At 44.0% G+C, this 23805-nt stretch overlaps 2 protein-coding genes across 9 annotated transcripts in view; both read left to right on the forward strand.

Moving 5' to 3' along the window:
* The first annotated feature begins 3146 nt into the window (after positions 1–3146).
* Positions 3147–4321, forward strand: LOC126567595 (cofilin/actin-depolymerizing factor homolog). The gene is made up of 4 exons (XM_050223810.1): positions 3147–3176; positions 3648–3838; positions 3938–4043; positions 4149–4321. The coding sequence occupies exons 1-4, from the start codon at positions 3147–3149 to the stop codon at positions 4293–4295; spliced, it is 474 nt and encodes a 157-aa protein (XP_050079767.1). The 3' UTR covers positions 4296–4321.
* A 9553-nt stretch (positions 4322–13874) lies between these two features.
* The window catches only part of LOC126568130 (heterogeneous nuclear ribonucleoprotein L), a 171837-nt gene continuing 161906 nt past the window's right edge, over positions 13875–23805 (forward strand). For all 8 annotated transcript variants that reach the window (XM_050224547.1, XM_050224549.1, XM_050224551.1 and 5 more), the window contains exon 1: positions 13875–14082. In XM_050224547.1, coding sequence (XP_050080504.1) covers positions 13951–14082 — 132 coding nt within the window. In that variant the 5' untranslated portion in view covers positions 13875–13950. The remainder of the gene's footprint in view (positions 14083–23805) is intronic.

A 23805-nucleotide genomic window follows, 5' to 3' on the forward strand; every position in this document is an offset into this window, starting at 1 on the left:
GTTTCGTCCTCGATCCCCTTTTCTAATCTTTTCAAAAACCCAAACAATTTTGAATCCCTCGAGTTCATTTAAAGTGAGGAATTACATGTTCTCGATTCCAGCCGTGTCGGGCGTTTTATAAACCTGTGGGGTGTCGTGGATGATGTCGTGTGACGTGTTGTTGTCGATAAACATGGCACGAACGGGAATAGCGGCACGCAACCCGATTTCCCGATACGGCAAAAGGAACATCCCTTCCACGCGAGAGAGTCCTTCACGCAAGGGAAGCTTTTGCTGCGAACACGTTGAGATATGCATGCCATGCAGCAGAACCACATACACAGTAAGAGCAGAGTAATTGGTGCCAAAATGTATGCCACAACCTTGACGGTGTGTGATGCATAAGAACCCCTCTCTGCACACTAGGGGGGGAGAAGGTTTTGGTGTTGCGCTTGTTGCCTTCTGCATGATCACGCATCCATTTACGATCATTTCTACATTTCGTTTGCTTCCTCTTGCCACTTGTGTGTGTGTGTGTGTGTGTGTGTGTGTGTGTGTGTGTGTGTGTGTGTGTGTGTGTGTGTGTGTGTGTCCATCCAAATCTCGTCACGGTCATGGTTCAGACGATCTTTAACCAGCAGCAGCGCCAGCCGCCACGTCGTGTAGCGGAGGAACAATCCCAGACATATGACGGACGGTGTTTCCATCATCCATTTTAGCGTTGTGGTGTGTTGCATGTCATGTTTGTTGGCTAAATACGAGCTCTCTCCCTCCTCTCCCTTCCCTGGAAACAATGGCTCCTCCTCCTCCTCGGGGGGAAAGACTCTCCTTTAATGGAGCTCCTTTCCCCGTCGAATTTCGATTTTTGTATGGGGAGCAGTGTGATGTCCTTTTATGGTCAACCGCAAGGAGGAGATGTTGATGTTTGAATGTACTTTATATATGGCTGGTGGTAGTGGGGAGTGAGTGAGACCCCACACAAAATCGCCCAGTAGTCTGAAGGGGTGTCCCGGGAATCAGTTCCTGCGAGAGGAAACTCCATTTTTGGGTGACTCAATGGTTATTGTTACGGTGCGCCCTGCAGATGAAGGTCGCCCGCGGTGGAACCTGTTTTCTGCAGACGGTAAAGAGGATTAGTCGACTGTAGTTCATAGAGACAGTTTGAGTCACTATGTACTGCACCCGTCTCGACTAAAATCTGGCTGAAATCAATACGATTTAATCATAGCAATTAAAGAAAACGTCATGACTAATCTCTCACGAGCTCCATCACCTGGATGGCGAGTACTGTGTGTACTGTGGTGGTGATCTCTTTGATAGTGAGTGAGTAATCGAAATGTAATTTGGGTTGTATCGTCATTGTAAAACTGCTCATCATCACGTCACACCATAGTTTCTAACAACACAGTCACATTTAATTGCCGTGAGGCATGCATCGATCTTCAAACCAGGAGCTTAGAGTTGTAAATACTTCTGACACATTCCATAGTGCCCTGATTCATTGCAATTTTCTGAATATCTTGCTTGATTTTTGCTGATGTTTTCATGCGTTATTGATCCAAAGCTTAACTGCTGTAATTGTATGTAATCGTTTTCTGATTTTCTGTTTCGTTTATTTTCTTTTTTATTGTGTTATTTGCTTTCATATATGTTGACATGCTTCATCCTGTCTGTTGTTCTTTGTAATGTCTCTGGACTGATTAGTTTTGTTGGATTTTTTTTATAGAGTTCTAGGATTCACCAAAAATACATCAATACATTCTATGATGACGAGCCTGATATCAAGAAATTCATAAAGAGTTAAAAATGTACCCAAACTGTACCCAAACATTTATCGAAAAAAGTAAAGAGAGGTTTTTCTCCCTTGCCTTGCTGACGCTCATCATTTTATATAACTGATATGTTATCAACAGCGATTTCCTTCAATGGATAAGAAAATACGTGAGCTTTGGTGACAACTCGCATAATATAAACCGGGACCGGGTGTTCGTTGTTCGCGCTCCTAGAACACACACCCGGTGGTGCCTTCAGCCAGACATGTGTTGGTGCGGCGTTAGGTCATATGCTTAAAGAACACGTACGTCACGTACAATTGCATATATCAGGCCACCGACAAGAAAAAATGTGGTGAAAGCTTTCTCTGTAGCCTTAGTTGATGTTTTGTACACTTCGGCAAATACAATAGTCCATTTTTTTGGTTGCTCTTCTTTTGCGGATAACAGCAATCTAGAACTCCAAAGATCTCGATCCAAAAAGAGCCTCCAAAATGTCGCCACAATAGGAAAAATAGTGTGTGGAGCTCAAGATGCATGTGAAGGAAGGACTTCTGATCGCTTGAAATTCTTATAATGCAGCACCATACTCAACTATACAGATTTTGGTGCTTCTGTCTGCTCGGTATGGTACACGCAGCAGCAGCAGCAGCACGATCGCGATCTTCATGGTTCCAAAAATAGGTTTTAAATTTAGAGCAAAAATCTTTACTTTCCTGGTTGGTGTGTTGTGTGTGGTGCTGCTGCTGCTGCTGCTTCAAACGTCGTACGGATCAAACTTTCCTCCTGGTAAAATGTACACTATTACGCTTGAGCCTGCTGTCTAGCGAAGACACAGAGAAAGAGAGAGAGAGTTTGGTGACTTGAAGAATCGATGATGTGTTCCAAACGAGACACGAAAGCCATTTGAATGTTGGAAGAAAAAGGTGAACGATTTTCTAGATTTAGAACACAAGGGTGGTGTTGTGTCTTGTGCGATGATCAGCAGCTACCACGTGGAGCGAGGAGTCAAGTGCGTCTAGGAAGATAAGACACATTTCTTCTATTTCTAGTCCTATAGATAGCTTTAATGCTGGAGTGTGTTCAAATTAAAACTCCATTTTCGCTGTATAAGACGCCTTTGAACTTTGGAGAAGAAAATTTGATGATCACTTTGATCTACCGCACACTCTCTACTACATGTTCTCACCTCTCCAAGGTTCCTCCAATGCGTGAGGACGGAAACACGTGTCTTACCAGAGCCGTGTTCCTATTTACTGCTTTTAGGACCTACAGTAGAGAGAGAATAGTGCCATGGTAAGATGTATGCGCCCTTACTTTTCCACGCACACATATACAACAGCGAAAAAATTACATTATTTCCGCTACCACGGTTAAAAGACACGCATGGCCGAAATGAAGATGATGACGGCGGTTGGAAAAGAGGTACTTATTTTTAACTTCAACCGACCGGCAAAAGAACGCGCGCGCGCGTACGCTCCACCAAGTGTGTTCAAGAGAGTTCGTTCGTCCGCATCCTCAACTGCTGCGCTTCTTCTATAAACCTTCTCGCAATCCGTCCATCAGAGATCCCTTACCTCCAACGTTCGTGGGGGTGATCACGCGTATCGTTGCTTTTCCTTCTCGCGATCGTTTAAGTTTTTGTTTTAAGTTTTCATACAAAAGTAAAGTGCATTTGTACACGCCTAAAGGAAGCAGACAAAAGCTTGTGTGCTTTGCTAATTTTGTTTTTTGGTTATGTGTTTACTGAAACAAACCCACCCCACACCCGCCGGTAATTAAAATATAATCCACTACTTCTATACCTCCGCATATTCATGTCAGGCCAGTTTGAATGACGTCTTTTTCTCTCTCTCTCTCTCGTTTCTTCCCACCTTTCTCCACACTTGTGTTTAGGCTTCCGGAGTAACTGTATCGGACGTGTGCAAGACCACTTATGAAGAAATAAAGAAAGATAAGAAGCACCGTTACGTGATCTTCTACATTCGCGACGAGAAACAGATCGATGTCGAGGTGATCGGTGACCGTAACGCGGAATATGACAGCTTCCTGGAGGACATACAGAAAGGTGGCCCGGGCGAATGCCGGTAAGTGATCGAAGAGTCCTTCGTTTTCTTTTCCAAATTTTAGCCAATTCTTTCTAATGATTTTTGTATGCTTTTCTTCTTCTTGTGCGCATCACACAGATATGGACTGTTCGATTTTGAGTATATGCACCAGTGTCAGGGAACGTCCGAGAGTTCGAAGAAGCAGAAGCTGTTCCTGATGTCCTGGTGCCCAGATACTGCCAAGGTGGGGGTTGCTCATTACTAACGCACGCACATCCTTCCTCCCAATGTTTATCCGTACGGTGTTTTAATACATTTGTCTTCTTCTTTGTCCACTTGCTTTTTTTAGGTTAAGAAGAAGATGTTGTACTCGAGCTCGTTCGATGCGCTGAAGAAGTCGCTTGTCGGCGTCCAGAAATACATTCAGGCCACTGACCTTTCCGAAGCATCTCGGGAAGCGGTCGAGGAGAAGCTGCGCGCCACTGATCGTCAGTAAGGAACAAACACTACATACAACAACAACAGTACTACTTAAGGAAGTCGCACACAACAAGCAAAAAAAAAAAGAAGGAAGGCATATACATACACTTACACATACTCCGACATAAAACACCATACCAACAACCCTCCGGGTGGATGTACGGTGTACTCCTCCCCCGGTACACACTCACACACACAGAGAGGAAAAAGAAGACATCAAAATCGTGCAGAGTGGACAAAAACACAAGGAAGAAGGAGGCGGAGCGGTTAGGAATTAAAAGAAAAAGGGAAAGTAATCGAAAGTAGTACTAGATGATGTCCAGTCAGGCAAAATAGAAACAACAACATTAAACTTCATTTATACATGCATCATGCATATACACGCAGACTCGATTAAACACAAACTACTTTACAGAAGAATAACAACAGCTAACTATTAAAAAAATACTACTATCGGGAGTCGACTATTATTATTCTGCAAATAAGTTGTGTGGGGCGGGTATTATCTTACTAATAATCATCATATTAGTTTATTGGGAAAGAAAGACGGCTTTATGTGGATGTGTGTTTGTTGTAGTAGTAGTGCTCTGTGCCTAGCCTAGCCAGGACGACGGATCCGCGGTACTAGTGTGTGACAAACGAACATCATCCCCCAGGACTTCGAGACAAACAGATATAAACAGAAGAGCAATCGAGCGGAGTAGTAGTCAAATCACAACCTAAACACACGACACACAACACACAATGCGCGCGCAGAATGTGAAAGGGGAGAAAAAGGAAGGAGTAGAAAGCGGTTGAATGGATCGGACGAGTGAAGGAAAAATAATAAAAACGTAAGCAAAGATAAGAAAAAAAAGGGAAGAAAACTGAGCTACAAAGACGATTCACATTTTGGTTGTTGTGGATATGTTGTATTGTGTAGATATGTTAGTTTGCACAGGAAGTCCATGATGAGATCGAAAGAAATTAGCCACTTATATGTGCATCTTTCTTTATAAGTTTCGTATGTTTTTGGGGGCGTGAGGTATTCTTAAGTTTTTGGACGATTTCTCAGCTAGTTTTGAATCCGTTGCACTTGTTCCCTCACTCTTCTTATGATTCTTATGAATGAAAATTTTATTCTTAAGATTATTTGACGTTTTCTGATGGTTTCCCTTATCAAGAACTCTCTCGAACTGTCTTTTGCTTTATTTTTTGATGTTTGAAAAAAGAGGAACCATTAAGATTCAGCAGTGGATTGTATGTTTAACGATATTTGTCACAGAATAGCCGCAGAATTTTTTATTTGATTATTGGGTACCGGGAGTCATCTATAACTTTAACCGTAACCATCTGTCGGTGGCTGCCGGTGATCTGTTTCATAGAGCTAATTAGTTAGATATTTTTCCATTTCTTCTTTGTTTGTTGGCATTACACAACCTCAAGAGATCTTGGTTTTCCAGACCTGACTTTCTTGATTCGATTTTAATCACCCTGTGTCGTGATAGAAAGTATGAAAACGGCAATGCAAGGGTCCTTTGCTAAGTAGCATAGAAACGAGTCCTTTCTTCTTCTACTTCGTTTAAGAGCCCTGATGTGACCGTAGTGACTACGTGGTAGGTCACTCCGACCATCCGATGGCTTGCTAGGTTTATTGATACCACTTAGTTGGATATTCAGTTTGCACTACGCGAGAACGTTCCGAACGGGGGATTCCGATACTCGGTTCAATCAAATCCTACTCCTTATGAAGGTTTTTGTCATTTGGAAAGATGAAAATTATGTCCAATCCGGACTTGACTGTGTGGTAAAATGCGATGCTACTAGCTTCGTTAGCTTCGTAGCCCAACAAAAGGTGATATTTGTTTAATTTTTTGCAATATTAGTCAGGACTACAAGCAAGCTTTTAGAGAGTTTGCCATTGCTAATTTATTCTTCCTATTCATTTTCTTTGGCAGTATAACTTCAAGAATTCTTGGTTTGTCAATTCTCCTTGGAATGATTTTATCCGTATCTGGATAGTCAGTCCTACGTATAGTCGGTCGGATCGGACTAGATTCGATATTCGAGATATTAGAGATACTGAATTACAAAATTATTTGCTTTTGCCTTTTCTAAAATACATGCATTAGTAACTCTAATCTATACTCATCTTTTTCTTCCTTGGTACACCTCGAACTTCGTACAATCTCGAAATTTTTACCTTATTTGGCTCTCTTGACTTATCCAGGTGGGTCATCTCAGTCCAGTCACGTGGAAGGGTAAACTACTGCTGAGTTGTACATATCAACTCATTAACATCACAAAAAAACCTATTGGAGTGAATTATCTTCTTGCCAACTCGTTGCTTTTTCTTAAATATTGATCATCAACTTCACATTCCATCTCTACTGCTTCACCAAGTTGAAGTTATTTCCTTCGGACAAATCCGGCTCGAATAGAAAATGATTATTTCCGCTTTTAATCAGCTAATAATTAAGTTAATCTTTAATTCCGTAAGTCGCCGATACACAAGTTATGTAAAAATAACCAGAAGCGCCTTCAAGGGTACCATAATAAGCATTGAAGCTTCATAAAAGCTTCCGTTCACTTTTAAAGAGCATCTGAAGTTTCGTCAAACGTCACTTTTCCCTCACAGCATGGCAATGGCGGCTTTTGATACTTGGGGATAGAAAGAGTACACCTATCTTGCTCTCTGTCTACCATTCCTTCCAATGTTGGCGTTCGTCTACGCTTGCGTTAGCTTCTCTTTCACTCATGCGTTGAAGAAGAGTGCACACAAAAGTGACAGGTGAATCAAGCAGAACAATGCCAGCGAAAGAGATGCACAATTGTGCGTAAGCAAAACGCATACCGTACGCGAGAAGCGGTGAGAAGATTAAACGCCGCCAGAGAATGCGCTCGCGCGCAGTTTATGTCCGTCGTTTCCGCGTGTCGGGCGAGAACAGGTGAACAGGTGAGAAGCTGCGAGTAAAAGTGAGATGAGAAATCGTTTCTACGCAATGACAGTGTGAGATGGCGTGATGTGAGAAGTGATTGAAAATTTCCAACATATTCTCTCTTGCTGTGTTTTGTACTCTTGTTTGCGAGGTCACTTTTAGTAGACGGGAGAGTAGACAGATAGTGAAGAGAATGGATGAGCAGCTGAAATGAGCGAGCAGGAAAGCAACGTTTTTGGATGCGTGTGCCTGTAGTAGGAATGAGAAGGATAACAGTGTACTTCGTGTAGTTGCGGTCTCGCTCGTTCCCACTCTCTGTCTTGGGAGATCTCGTCGCTCATGCTTGTACGCAAGCCTAGCTCTCGCGGAATTTCGCATTCGAGACCTTCGAGCGTTGCGTTCGCTGTCATTCGCGTTAGTTTCCGTTTTTCCTGAGCCCGCCGAGTTCTGAGAAGTGTCGTGAGCATCATACAGCCGTGTTTTCTTCACGTATCTTCCAACCGGAGAAGTGTATGTGTCTTTTTTTTTTACAGCCAAGCGTTTCCCAACAACAAACCAGTGCCTCTATTGTGAACGATAAGTGATCACTGTGGTAGCGTTAAGCAAAACTCCTACCAAAACCACATGTACAGTGTGCGTGTGTACTTGTGCCTTTTGTGCAGTGTGCGTGCGTCTCTCGGTGAACAGTAAAATCGGGTTGATCAGGAATTGGAGCAAGGCACAACAACCTTCGGACACGAGGCACAATTGTTTGATGTCTAACGCAACCTTTCGGGAGTAGTGACGAAACTGGTTTGATCCGCTGTATGTTTTGCTCCGGCTTTGTGTGTGCGGCTTCTACAATAGCAAACAAAATCTGCTGCCTCAGATTCACCTTTGACCTTTGTAGCGGTATTTAGTAGTGTGTGGCCAGGTGGTAAAATGTGGTCTCGCCCTTCAATGTGTGCTGCTAGGGTTAGATGGGTCGGATCTCTTTTCGCTGTCTTCTCTGGGCATCCCGGAATAAGGGAAAGATCGATAGAACCAGCACATCACCGTTTGTAGGTGTGTGTGTGTGTGTGTGTGGGGAGGCATGAAATTAAAGGGATGGCGTCGTCCCCGTTCACGCTGTGTTGCGTTCGACTTGTAGTAGGTACTATATCGAGACCAGAGGCACGCAGCAGCAGCAGCTTGATGGTGTGCGTGCGCGCGCGCTCTTGTGTTTCTCTATCTTCCGGCAAATAGGTTTCGATTGCCGCCCGGGCATGGATAGACATGGATTGACCACGAAATGGCGCTCCATTGTCCATATTTTTTTTTTTTTTTGCTCATTGCTCCCCATTCCGGTTTGCGGGATCTCGCTCTATTGTAGGCGCTTCGTTTTTCTTTTGATTGTCACTTAACTAATCATCGTAGAGGCCTCCGTGTGGTTGGGATGACTGTACATGTGAGTTCTTTATTGCTGAGGCGCGTCTCCATCTGCGAAGAACACTTATGATGGGGGAGACCCTGTCTGATTAGTGCCTACGTGCGCTTCTCCGACGTGTGGTCCAATAGAGAAGCGCGAATTGTTAATGATTTTCCTATTTTGAGGTTAGATAAATTATAACTCCGTCTTATACCATAGAGACATAAGTCTTTACACGGCAAGACCGGGGTTCAAATCCCATCCGAAACATTCCTCCAAAGAATGATTAGATGGCCAGCGTGACCTAGAAGAACTCCGTCTTCCTTTCTATAGTGTTGATACATGCATCGCTATTTCTATGTGTTATCCTAGTAGCCATTGACGGTTCTATAGCAACACAAATGACAGTCCCAGTGCTCCGAACATACTAGACTTGATTTTATTCGTACCTGAAAAGGAATCTGGAAATGCTCTGCGCATAGCTGATACGATATGAGTCTGCTTGCTGCATACGGTAGATGGACGGTCCGGAAGCCCTTAGTACTACTCTACTTACCTAGGCTCCTTCCCTCCTGGTGTGTTAGCAGTAGCTGCTTTGTGAAGCATACTTTTGCTTCCGGGCGAGACTGTAGTACACAACCGACAACGATGGTAAACAAATCGGTAAAAGCCCTTTGAGGCGTACACATTCGTCACTGCTTACAGTGCCGTTTGTTTACTTTACCGCAGACAGGCCAAGCACACTCCGCTTTTGACAGTTCCACAATACCATCGTTCCCGTGTTGGTTGGTAGTGTAGTGGTAGTTGGCCGTGATGTTTCTCTAGTAGATTGCTGCTGTTGCTGCGGCGGGTGTGTGCTTTTATTGATCTTTCAGGGCCCCATCAGGTCAAAGAAAACACAGAGCCCCCAACAAAAGGCTGACGTCTGGGGTTGTGTCGTTGCGGTTCTGTCATTTATTGATGATTGTGGTAGATTTTTAATCGATTAAAACTGATCGAGAACACACAGGCGCGTATTGCGTGAAGAAGCGGGCAACGCGCCGTGGAGCGTTCGCTTTTTTAGCAGTCTGGTTTTTCGTTTTCTTCTTTCCGGCAGAAGCTTCCCGGTGGAGGTTTTTTTTGCACGCGCGTACGATTGTGAAGCATAAGAGAAAAGCAAAAACGAAGAAAACTACGCGAAATATCGTCCGTTCGCTGTTCGCACTAGTAGTGTACCACTGCTGGCTATGCTTTTTTTTCGCACTTATGTTGCTTCTCATTCTCTCTCTCGCGATGTGTGGTGTGTGAGGTTCGGAGTAGCAGCCAGCCCGTTTGTTGTAAATAAGAGAAGAAACTGCGAATAGATAATATAGTAGGCCAGATCGCGGGCATCGTAGTGTGTGTGTGTGTGTGTTTGTTGGAAGCTATCCAGCAATTTGCACATCGCTGGAGGAGTAGCAGCCACCTGGTTAAGAAGTGTGTGTGCGTGCGTGAATAACAACACAGCATAATGCTCCCGAGCATTAGTAAAAAAGCGGGCTGGTAATCTATGATTGAGTGTTGATATCTCTTCGCTACTATCTCTGCTCTATGAGACGGGTGTATGAACACGGGAAATCACCACTTTGTTCGCCCACCCCCCAACATGCCGCTGGAATGTGTGCGCTTGGGTGAGACAGCGTCCCCCGCGTGAGATTGAATGAGAGCGCGAGAGAAAGAGGGAGATAGCGCGCGCGACGTCACGGAAGACACAGTACAGCCGCGCTTTTCGAGGTCGACCGGAGGACAATTGACCGTAAAACAATGGACCCTCTTTACCGCCGTCGTAATGCTGTGCAAGACACACGTATGTACGCACGCACGCACCCCGCACGATGCTTGCGTTGCATTGTGTGAGGGTGAGAGTAATGTGTCAAAGCTGGTTGGTTGTTTTTGTTTGTGACATCTCACATCTCACCGGTTTGTGTTGGCCTGTCACGGTTCACGGGGACCTTTTTGCTTAATTTTTGTGGATAAAAAACGACACAAAAACGTTTTTATTCTCCTTAAAGAATATTTCCATTTGTATACTTAATCGCTCGGTTCCGTATCGGGTGTATGATTATTAGTGAGCAGTGTTTCTCACAATGGGACGCGCGCGCTTACGTCGAGAGAGCTGCGTGAGAAGCCTTTTGCATGGTTTGCTGCTCGATTCGCTTTCCAATTCAACATTTTCTAGTCGCCTTTTTTGTGCTGTACATGGTGGAGTAGGAAAAGAAGGGGAACTGGGAGAAGAGGTGGAAGAAAATATATTCACCCACACCTCCTTCCCTTTCTTCCCCTACCGTACATCAACCCCATGCTGCTGCTCGAGCATAGACGATGTAAACATACGCGAAGCATACGATGGGGAGCAACAAAAACGAAACACACACACATACACAATCAGCATGCTCGATTACCTACAAACACAACGACGAGCACGCTTTGCTGTTGGACGATACATAGAAACGCGCATGTACGCAAAAGTGCTTGTGCAACCGGAAAAACGGAAGGAAAGCGAGACATGTTAATGCATGGCCCCCCGAAACTGGCGATGGAAGACCAAAAAAAAAAACAACTTATTTTCCAACCAACCAATAATACACACGCGTACAATCACCTCGCGGTATCTGCTTACCGGGGTTTCGTCAAGTTCGAATTAGCTCTGTGGCTCGTAATTAAATTTTCCACCCAACGCGCTCTGACTGGAAGGAAACTGTTCACCTTTTGATACGTATTCTTTTCCCTATTTTTCCCCCTTATGTGCACGCATCTATGTGTGTGTGCGTGCATGAGAGGGTGTGTTTGAAGAGTGCCTCTTATGCTGGCGTATTATCATCTTTAAGCGCCGTATGCTGATGAGTTCAGTGGCCAGCAGTAAATGCTCTTCTCTAGTGTGTGGTAGTGCTTTTCTCTTTCGATTTTCGAGGAAAATCTTGAACAAAACATTAGCGCATAGTGGTCGACCGGCTTTTTTTTTTGGTTGCTTGTTGTGCCCTAATCGAAGTAGGCAAACCGAACCTTGACTTGTATTTTTCCACATTCACACACGCACGAACCACTACACACTCGTGGTGGGACGCTGTCATGGTAACCGAAAGGGGTGGGTCAAGCGGGAGGGGGAATTTATTCAGTCACCGACATTTTCCTCCTCGGCAAATGGTTTTCGCTGCAAAGCTTTTACCACGATAACACGCTAGAAAGAGAGAGAGAGAGAGAGAGAGAGACAGAGAGAGACAGAGAGAGAGAGAGAGAGAGAGAGAGAGAGAGAGAGAGAGAGAGAGAGAGAGAGAGAGAGAGAGAGAGGAGGAAAAGAGAGAGGGAGATTTTGTTGGGAAAGCGTGTGGAAAGCGTGGTAGCTGCTGGTTTTTCAACCAGACAAGCTGCCTCCAGCAGCAAAGCCGACTCTCTCTCTCTCTCTGTCTCACTCGGTCTCGCTTTCTCGCGCGCAACAAAGTTTCATGGTCTCGTTGGAAAAAGTGTCCTTTATCCTGGATTCCGTGTGTGTGTGTGTGTGTGTGTGTGTGTGTGTGGCCATTTGCTCCGTTCAAGAAAATCGTTCTATCGTCCATTTTCTTGCCAGCCATTGATAGTGCGTTTCATCGACATTTCCTTTTCGACGTTTCAAGCTAGTTAAGGAGGCAGATCTCACTCACTCTGCAAGCCACCACCGGAGAAAGGCAGGAATTTCCCCCATTTTATTCTATATTTGAGAAGGATCGCTTGTACTTTTGGTGGTGTGCGTTATATGGTGAAATTCCATTTGTTTGAATGTGTTTTTTTTTTCCCCCGAAACGCAGTTTTGCTCCCTGGTATTGTTGGTGTGTGCGTGTTGAGAATTGGTAGAAATTTTTGACAGCCAGCCTGAGTACGTTTTGTTGATGGTGGAGAGGTGAAAGGACATTTTTTGACAGTTCTTTGTGGGTTGCATTTTTTGACATTTCCGGTTGTTCTTGGTACGTGCTTTTGGGGGGATATTCATACCGGCATACTGTTTGTACGCTTATCTTTGTCCTGAAGAAGGGGTAAATTGTGGAATCATTTGGATTAAATAACACAAAACAGTGATACAGCTCCATCGGTGAGAAATGAGAGGAGAGAATTCATTTCCTTGGTTGTCAGGAAAATTCATTGGGCTTTGTGTATGATTGTGTGTGTGTGTGTTGGGAGGGGGAGGGTTTACTTGACTCACCATTTCACTCTCGTGTCTGCTTTCGTTCGATGAATGAAGCTAAGGCTATAGCAATTGTGCATAAATAAAACAATCGAATTGGATAACTTGGGTATGTGCCGTTTTTAGAAAGTTTTTCAACCCTACTCCCAGACGTGAACGTTGCCAGTGATTGTTGATCGGACATTGCGTATCTTTTTGTGTGAAAACCATTTCGAGAGCAAAACGAGCGGATCAAAGCAACCATTTTTTTTATCGACTATTGAAGTAGGCTGTGTCGTCCAAGAGTTCTTTGACAGCTATTTCAAGTTTTCGAGGTTTTTTTTTACCCATTTCCTATCTCCCATCTAGCAGAGTGCATGCAAAAGCAAGTGGTGTTGTAAAAGTGTGGTTGGCACGATATAAAAGTATATCCTTCCGCGGCCAATTGAGATCCCCGGGCGGTGCGTTGGTGGAGCTTGTTCTGCTGGCTCCCGCGCGCGTTCACGTGTATTTGTGGTGCATCTTGAGGTGAGAGAGTGCGTCCGTGCTTAAAGTGTGCAATTCCCCGAGTGTGTGCAAGTGTGTGTGTGCGTAATAGAAAAGAGGAAGAAAGGTCCCAAAAGAAAGCAAGTTGCCCCCCAAAATCCCTTTCTGCAAGGGTCATACCCCAGCTTTCCAGCAGCATCAGTGCGTGAGTTGTACATCAGCGCACGACCAGCGCTCGACCGAGAGCCTAAAAATCTTCAACTAGCCCTTCCCGTGTGTCATCCGTGGAAGCGAATCAGCTGAGCCGGTGCTATCACCCCAATAAAAAAAATACTCACACGAACTACTACACGAAACACACGATCTCTGTATCTATCTATCTCTCTCTCACTCTCTCTCTCCTCTACTGTACTCAACATATTTCTGTCTCCTTAAAAAAATACACACTGTCCACACCCCAGTTCGACTGACACCAACTCTTTACAGAGTTGACAGAAAAATAAACATAAACACATTCAAATAAAAAAAAAACCACAAAGCCAACTAAACTTCGGGTAGCGCCTTCGATTGCTGCCCGAGCCAAGAAAAAAAGAAGCGTTAATCGCCCTGTGTTCGCTCCTAAAGCCCAGTAAAACACTCTCAGCAACCCAGGCAGCCGCGCAGGCTACACGACCCAGGCACAACGATCGCGTTCACACAGCAACAACATCCTCCCGGTGCCGGTGTGATGATCATGGCGTCATTCAACGGTGGCAGTGCGGCGGGCGGCGGCGGTGGCGGTGGCGGCGGCCAGGATGGACCGCACAACAAGCGGCTCTGTACCGGCCAGGAGATGAGCGAGGTGCCGCTCAATAGTCGGGTAAGTTGGCAGATCCGTGTGTCCTGCAAGATATTGGTTGAAATGGAGACGGGAGAGGAAGGAAACTGCCGCCAAGAGACGGAGCAGCTTTTCAACTCCCAGAAAGAGAATCTCTGGTACAGAATTTGCTTTGGAAAGCCTATCCCAATTATTTGGCCTGAGTCCTACAGAAGAATAGTTGTCTGAGAGAGAACCGAAGATACTCAATTTCTAAAGTCATGAGACGATGTCACCATGAAGTAGCGAAATTTAAGTCAGCTTACCAATATTGCCAATAAAACAATAAAACAAAACTGAATGCTCCTCATGGTGGCTAACTTTGCTTGCCAGAGCTGCCAAACAAATGCCCAGCAAGAATCTCAATGATCTCGGCTGGGTGCTTGAAAAGAATAGAGAACTCTTCGTCGAGAGAACCTAGCACATATGACCTAATAGTGCGACCTCAGCAATATTACAAATCACAGCTGGAGACTTCTACTGATAGCGTCAGTTCTGACAGAAGTCATACGAAAACGATAAGTTTAAATATATAATAGCTCGGAAACTTGACTTCAGCTTTTCAATATGGAGATCTTCGCTGATGCTTTTATTTACAGCTATTTCTGAAAGAGGCTTGAAGAATTCTGTATGTGCAAAAAATAAAAAAATCAACTGCAAGGCAAACTTGAGTGTTCTCCTTTTTGATTCGTAATGCATCAATCCATGCTACTAACATTCTTAGTGTTGTATTTATCTTGTCAAACGGATTTATTCTGTCATTTATTTGAATAAATAAACGGTAAATGTTAAACCTTCAAACTGTGGAATTGCGATAGTTATTAGTTCTTAACATAAAAATATAAATTGAATGGTGTTCTTTGTGTGTTTCTTTGTATCTTCCACAATTTTTACTTATATTGTGATATACTAAATGCTTCATGGATGTGATGTTCTGTGTCCGGTACCACTGTGCGTTGTTTAAACCTTGCGCACTCGTAAACAAGGACCTCTCGGCCAAAGGGGATAGAAAGAGATACTATAATATCCCTCTGATTTCCCTTTTGTCGGGCATTATTTGCGTAAAGATTTTCCAACCACCACCACCAACACACCCTCATGAAGAATGAAACACCCCAATTTCGAGTGAAATTACACTTTTCACCCTAACAAGTGTGTGTGTGTGTGTGCGAACGGGCAGGCATTTATTTACCAGTTCTGTGCCCTGTGTTTGGGTTTTCATTGATTGAATGTTTCCATGCGCGCTGCGTAGGGAAAAAAGGCATCTTCGACTCGGCTGATGGCTTCCAGCGCACCCACCCTCTCGGTTTTTAGTAACGCAGAAACTCTCTTTGCGAGGGGAGAAAAATAGGTCAAACCAGAGCCCGAGATAGCATCGATCGGCAATTCTGGATTCCCCTAATTCTCGCTAGTTTTTCTCTGTTTTTCATTTGTATACGAAACTGGGGTATTGTTTTTGTCGATCCAGACGGAATGGCGCTTGCATGGATGACAGCAACCGGCCTGCGCCGACTGAAGTTTTTATTTTGTTCGGTTGTGCCAAAGTGGCCAACGATTAACATTTGCCGCTTTGCTGCTGCTGGTTGCGTTGCGCCGAATGCATTTTGTATTTCGCACTTTCTCAAGGCAATAAAAACCGCTGCCGATGGATGTTCGAATTAGTGGGGAACACTAATAAACATTTTTACTACCAACGCTCGCGCTCTTTCGTCTTTGCGCTGGAAAATTGGACTTTACTGGCATTTTGCTTGACAGCTTTGCTGTTGTTTCGGTAAATGGCGCACCGATATAAAATGTGAATTTTGTGCTATAAAACCATCACACGCTGCACACAATTTATGATGAAAGCCGGTGTGTCGAACATATGGCGAACCGCTCAGCATCATCCCTGTGTCCTGATGCGTCTCCTTGGTTGTGGTTTTGCGATGGTTTCCGTAGCGTGGAATGCTGTGGACAAGCCAGCCGGTATGTGACACTTGTTGTGAATTGATTTACGAATTTCGGAACGCATGTGTTCCCGCTGCCTTGGCAGCGGGATTTGATGTAGTTGTTAAGTGGAATTATAAAGCGCTGGCGATGGAAGCTGCTGGCTTGAATTTCATTTCTAAGATTTGATACTTTTTGTACAATGTATTGGTTGTAGTGTGTTTTTCGATTTGGTGTTCACTGTTTTTACACTTCTGGGCATAATTCTTCATTCACTACAGTTGCTTCTAATGTGCTTGATAATTTTTGATGAATTTTCTTTTCTTTCGTGCTCCTTTAGGTGGACTTACTTGACTATGCATTAATAAGTTTATTTGAGCAATGTTTTTGTTTTTTTAATTTTAGTTTATATTTATTTTGGCTCGGTACCGGCAAATGTTATCGGCAAAATCAGCTTTTTTTCTAGCTGATTTTGTACAAATTTCTCAAGGCATTTTCTCTTTGTTTCTTGCCTTATCCCGCGCTTTGATTAATATTAATCAGTTAAACAATTTTTTTTAACAAAAAGATACAATTTTCATATACATATTCATCTATAACACATCACTCCCAATAATACTTTTTTTTACATAATGCGTTTCGTGAATTATATGGATTTGAACAGATTTCGCGAATTTGAACAGATTTGCTCTAAAAAAAAATCTAATAATTTGTTACAGAATATCAAAACGCCTTTTTTCCTAATTTTATACTATTGTGTCCGAAAAGTAAGGTGACATTGGATGTCAAATTTCGCGCGACAAAAGAAGCCCCACAGTTTTTATTTTTCGTTTGTCAATATGTATGTTTTTGACAGTTTTGCCACGTTTCAAGTCACAACATCAATCTGGCCTAGAAGTGACAATTTGTTTTTTGGAGGTGCGCCAATTGTTTTTGTCCATATTGACCATGTGCAAGCTTTGCGGAGCAGCGCGCATGTATCAAATTTTGATTGCGCAATGAAAGCCAAAAAGCTTTCGGGGAAGAATCTATGTTGAAGAAAAATGTGTACAAATCGTACAGTGATTTCAAGAATGGCCGTCAAAAGGTCGAAGACGAGGACTGTTCGGGGAGACTATCCATCTTGTCCAAATCAAGGATTTGGTGGTCAACAATCGTCGGTTGACGATAAGGAACCTTTCGGAACCTCCATCCGGCGAAAGCGGTCGGATTTGCGGAAAAACAGCTGGTTTGGCACCAGCCGACTTGTGGCTGTTCAACAAGCTAAACGCTTCGAAGGCACCGTTTTGACACTATCGAGGAGATAGAAGCCACAGCGACGACGGAACTAAAGGACACATCCCAGCATCCGCGTTTTCCACCTGCTTCGAGAAGTGGGAGAAGAAGTGGAAGAGGTGCATTGCATCGGAAGGGGATTACTTCGATGTCCTTCATTTAGCCTAATGAAAAAAAAAAACCATTTAAGAAAAAAAAACGCAAATTCATTTTATTTTTCGGGCACAGAAGTAATTCAAGTTCAACATAAAAATGGCAATTTTCCACCTTATTCAAATGTCTTATCAAAATCATCCCATTTCTCTTCAGCTGCCGTTAGTCACGTTGTCATTTTCCTTCGCACGAGGAAGTGTACTTTCATGTTTTTGGTTTGCGGGAAAAAAGGGGTTTTCCTTTCTTTCCCCATTTTTCCCTGGTTAGAAATACTTCCCTTACGACCACTGTCATAGATCTCGAAAGATGAATGGATGTTTCGGGGGGCCGGTAAAGTGGTTTTTTTTTTGGTTCACCTCTCCTTAAAAGGATTGCTATTCAGTCTGTTTTGGGACTCCCAATGCGGGGGTCTACGGTGTAAGTTAGTCTCCGAAATGGAGAAACACACACAGGAAGAAGCCATACGGAATGAAATATTCAAAAGTGTTGCATTTTTAAAGCGCAAAGCTTCGTGTCCTCGACGCATCCCTCCCATTTCTTCGGTGACCAATGTTGGGCACAGGGTTTTTATTTACAAAATTGATCCATTAATGACTCGCGCCACGTTATCGCCGTTTCAGTCTGTGGTGACGTTCGTGTATCAACTTTTATGCAACGAAAGTGCATCTGTTACGCAAAAGAAAAGAGGCAGAAGAGGGTTGAATTGCATTCCGGCGTGTGTGTGTGTTCCGGTGTAGGGTAGCGGACGATGAGACCAATGATAAATGAGCAAGACAAACCCGTTCGTCTCCAGCGAGAGGAAGACGCACACTGTAATTATTCTTGCTGCACAAAGAGCCAGCTTAAAGCATGTCTGCACGAATCGATCCTTCTGTGCACCCAAGGATAACTGCTTCATCATCATTATCGTCCCCAGCTTGAAGAGTTTCATTTTATGAAACACAAGCATCGTCCCATCTCTGGTTGCACGCGCATGGAGCGCTCATCGATGGCCCTACCTCCAGATGCCGGACGTTTAAATCTTATTTTATGCTGTAACCATGTCCTGCTGCTGCTCCCCAAATTCGATCACCAGGCGACGGGAGCCGTGTGTTCGGTTGATACGAAAGTGAAAACGACATCATTCCCTCGGCTGGCCGAAAATTGGAACCTTGACGCGTAAATTTCGGTCAGTAGTGGCAGAAAGTTGTGGGTTATACGAGGCATAACCGGTTTTTATTTTGCGTTGGTTTTTATCTACCGCTTTAATATTTTGATTTCACCGCCGAGAATGGCAAGTAACATTGGGAGGTATTGGTGACGGTGTGTCGAGTCGAGGTTCTGGTCCGAAGCGGAGTTCGCAGCCAGGGTAAAACACATTAAGCATTTGCATTAAAATGGGCTAATTTGTGGCTCTCTCCGTCCACCGTCCTCCGTCCGTCCGTCCGTCCTACACAGACCTATGGGGGAGAAAATTTCAATCTCGTTTGGACGGCTTCCACCATTGTCCCATATACGTTTTGTAGAGGCTCGTCGACCAAATCATATCATTCTGAATATGATTTAAGAGGCGAAATAGCAAGAGGAAACGAAACGGGGTTAAGATGAAACGGAAAGTGTGTGAAACTCGATGCGATGAGGGTGTTTTTTTTTGTTGGAAAAAAGGTTAAACAAATAAAGTGGACAATTTAAATGCCACATACGTTGGTGTTATCGTAAAAGAGGGGTATCATTACAAGGCACAAAATAGACTTGAATCTGTGGAAGAGAAATTGTTTTTTATTCAGAGTAAAATTTGTTTTGTTAAAGAGAAGACGCGGTTTAGTTGCGCGGACCGGTGGTGTAGGCGACAGCGGCACTGGTCCTTCAAACGGCAGGACCGAGGTTCAAATCCCATCCAGCCCGTCCTCCCTTAGTGAGGACCGACTATCCAACTACGTGGTATTGGCAGTTTAGTAAGCCATTTTCGATAGCCGGCGTGACCTAGTAGGTCGTTAAGTCAAGAAGAAGCAGTACAGTTGCGCTCGACATTTTAGCAACTCGAAGTCTTTGTTCCTCAAAATGCTACGGTTTGGGGGTTCGTAGACATCTCTTGAAGAGACCTCAAACAATGCTAGCTTGTAGTTGCTCAATCCAGACACAGATCTCTCATAATGGTACATTGCTAACCGTCACGTATCTGTCCAACAAAACCCATTACATTATTAGCTAGTGGCATCGTCTGACGGTATCTGTCTCACTGCTGTTGCAATACATGCGTTAGGACTAGACGAGCGCGCTCAACATTCAAAAAGCACCATCAAAATGCATTACTTCTATGGATTAAGTTTCGCGTTGGGTATGACGATAAGTTGCGACCCTTAACTCTTGGTCTTGGTCCTGCATTTTAGCTAGAATTCTCCAATTTCTTTGTGGAATATTGCAAATGGTGTCTGCTATTAAATCCTAAGCGACGTTCCAATTTGAAGAATTTTTGATCATTCAATTTCTCAATTCTACCATTGGTTCTGTAATGTAGTGACGAAGTTTTCCACCAACCCAAAACTACGCTTGCAAAAAACTGAGATTCAATCTTGCCGCCCAACGTTCACCGATTGTATCCCAATGCTAGACACCCGTCCACAAGCTCTCTCCGGTGGTTATGATGGTATGACGTTTCGCCTTCTTGCGTGCGTTTAGCCGGCAAATTTCCCCAAATGTCTATTGTCCACCCAATGTCTATTGTCATCGCATCAAGCAAGAGGAGCGCAGTGTCGTATTAGATTTCGCCCTTGGTGTTACCACACCAGCCAGAGGCACCTTGCATTTCAGGTTGGCACGGTCCGTTGCGCCCTTCGGTACACCCCGAAGTACCTATTGTCCTTGCTTGTGCGGTGGCCCCGAAATATGCAATATCATGGGAGGGAGAGAGAGAAGGAGAGAGACATGTAAAACCACAAAATAGGAGCGTGTCACCAAGCGTGTGTCAGTTAGATGCGCTGAGACTCAGAGACGGTGACGGATTAAACGAAACACAGGTCTCAGCAGTATTTGAATGGCTATTCGGAGGGTGTTTGGCCACGGTTTCCGATGCGTGACGTTTCGTGAGGTAGTGACAAAGGGTGTACCGGTTTTTGGGGGTTAGCAACGTTGTAGTCGAGAGAAGATAGGTGAGGAAACACAACGAGATAAGGCCCCTGAAGAGCCTTACACTGTGTGTACGACGGTGAGACAATCGCGTAATGGAACCAACCAGCTCTTAAGGCTGTTCCGCGCTAGTCATCAGGGTGAGAAGGATGCGTTTATACTCGTTCGTGTTGATCACTTCAACGGTGCTCTTGCTCGTCGTTCTCATCATCTGTAGGGAGCCGGCTTATAGCCATTAAATCTTACCCCAGACGACTGTGTACAGGGCGAGTGTGTGAGACAATGGTAGTGGCTCGGAGGATGGCGATTCAAGTAGTTTGATGACAATCAAGTAGTAGCAGCACAGCACACAAAGTGTACGACGTTCGGTGCCACTCAAGAGCCGTCCGCTCTTTTCAATAATGATCGATTTTTAGCTTGCCGTGCGGATTCGTATTTAATAGGGACAATTTTTAAACTTATTTTCTACATAGACTCGGCACAAAACCTCACCCTCATTTTCATGGAAACAAATTCAAATATTTTTGATAATATTACCGAATCGAATTCGATTGGTCGAGAAGAAATTGCTGACACGTTCTCTAAAAATGAGTTTTCGATTGCTGGTTGGTTGAACGGTACGATACGGACACATAACACGCAACATAAAATGGATTCTATTTTTCCGTTTTTAAGGTTTCGGACCATGCCACCAGACAGACCAGAGATGCTCCACTAACCACTCTGTCTCATCCAAATATGGAGGCCTTTTAATTCTCGTACCATGCAGCAGCAACTTGGGCAAGATCAACCGCAAGGGTGGAAAAATGCCCCAAATGTCGTTGCTCATCTGTGGGTGTTCTGAAAACCTTGGGAGCGTTGTCGTGTAAGGGAATAGGTCGACTTTATCGTTTGTGGTCAGTGTGAAAAACGTTTTGAAAGTGGTCTGGTCTGTGTTCCGTTTTGGATGAAAGATAAAAGGGCAGATCTGGCAGATTGGTTAAAGGTTAATATATTTATGCCCAAAATATTTGATGTTTCTGAAGAATGGTTGGGGTCTCTAGATATTGTAGAACCTCATATTTGATGTGGTTAAAATGTCAATATTTTGAGCATGCTGACCGATTTGAAAAGCATTGCCTAAAAGCTTGAAACAATATATTTCGTTCGATGATCGTGTTACGTGCAATCAAATACAAATCCCTGCTAAGCTCTGTTACTAAAGACAGCAATCTAGCTGATTTCTCAATCTTTTGCAAAACATCTGGACTTCCATAAGTAGTAATTTGGTCCCTCTCCCACCCTGATTTTGGTATCCATAAATTAGACGCTCGAGGTAAGCGATTACTTCGCCGCAGGTCGGTCGCGTTCCAGCGGCCGTACCGGGTGAATGAAATATATTGTTTGAATCATGCTTTATAAATATGTTATGATACTGAAACGCCACCCAGGACTAATTTATCGCAAAACAGTTTCACCTACAAACACGCATGGGTCAAAAACCAAGTTGAAACCACCAGCCCATACCGAACCGAGCGTATCCCCTCGCTAATGGACTCGGCCGGTAGAGATGAGTGCACATAAATTGTGCCTACTCGAAGTCGGCGTGCTCGATTATTGGCGTTGAGTCAGTACTGGAATATGTGTGGCAAGAAGGAAGTTGTGCTGTTGTTGTTTTCCGGAACACAGATCTGAAGAGTTATTTGTAAAACAGTGCAACACGTCATGTGTACAACATTCTTCAGTCGTGAAAAGTTCAAATCAAAGTAGAACTCTAAAGGAACTCCGCGGCCATACATAATAGCATCACAATTTCCGTGGGTTTAAGGTTTTTTTTTCCCCCAGAGGCCCACCCAAACTTCAATCGATTGACTGTCCCATTTCGGAAGTTATCTCAAAAAATGTTTTTTTTTTTTGAGGAAGAAACACCCGAATGGGTTTGAATTCTTCAAATATGTAAGTGAAAGGAGTTTTTGCTTCTGCTACCACCGGCCAAACACTGCTCTGACAGCTGCTAGCATCAAACCGGCAGATCAAAAAACCCGAACCGATGAGAGAACACCAATTGGAAGCGATCAGCTTAAGCGCGTTGGTTTTGGGTTGGCTAAAATTAGCTGCCCAAACTTCTTACGGCTATTGGCTTCAAGCCGGGTGCGTTTCTTGTGGTGTATCGGGCGTATGCAGCACGATAATAGATTTCGGACACTGCGGAGGAGAAATTATCGTCCCCGAAGGTGTGGTGTGTCGAACATGGAATGTACTAATGAGTACTAATTTTGTTTCCGGATGATATGATAGTGTCGGGATTTGCTTTAGGGGTTTCAAACTTTGCAGTAGTTGGAGGTCTGTGTTGCAGAACCTTTCCCTAAGGAAAGTTTGTCTTTTATCATTGTATTTAATCGAACGTAATGATAGAAGTCCGCAGAGTAGCTCTGGTGGAGTCTCTTGGCTGATTTCATCATCCTCCACCGCAATACTTGAGGTTCCGCCGTAGGCCTTATCTTGCTGTTCCTGAGCCCAACAACCAAGACATCGCACAAGGGCCGGTATGTCGTTCGATAAGCAATTCGCACACGGGGCAGATAGTGAAGTATCTGGCAAGGGATTACCGAACCATTTGCGCTGATAAGCGAGAAAGAGTTTCAACTTTCCGCAAGATGCGCACAAAATGGAAGCCCAAAAGTGGAGGACACACATTGAGGGGTTTCTCGTTTTTCGTTGCCGCCTTTCGTTTGCTACTCTTTGCTCTTTTGGTGTTTGATAAATGAGGTGTCTTTGCTTTTCATTTTTTTTTTTTCTACTGACAATTACTCACCGAAAGTGTCACACACCGAGCTCCGGCGACGCTAAAACAGGTTTTCTTATGTTTAAAGATTTTTTTGTCCGAAACGACCGGCATCGAAAAAACGTGTTGATTTTGGGGAAGCGCTCTTTTTTATATTAATAAGCACATGTTAATCGTGCGCGCGGCAAAGAGCCGTAACATCGGCAAACTCGTTGAAGCTGGTGAAGGGGTGCAACAACCTGATGGATGATGTTGTAGTTCCTTCTCATGCTGTCACTCTGTGATTGTATCTGTGTGGAGATGATAAGTCTGGGTAGGTGTTAAAAATTATGACATTGATAGGATTTGAATTTTATTTCCATATCGTAAAATGCAGCCATGATAGTCGGGGTGTTTGTGTTTCTGGGCTCGCGTCCAAATGAAGCATAAAATTCATCGCAAAAATTGTTGAGAGAGACGCTTCGATGCGTTCAGAATCGGGAAAGTCTTTCCACAATGTGCAC

This window comes from Anopheles maculipalpis, chromosome 2RL (assembly GCF_943734695.1).
Source record: "Anopheles maculipalpis chromosome 2RL, idAnoMacuDA_375_x, whole genome shotgun sequence".
In the NCBI taxonomy this organism is placed as follows: domain Eukaryota; kingdom Metazoa; phylum Arthropoda; class Insecta; order Diptera; family Culicidae; genus Anopheles; species Anopheles maculipalpis.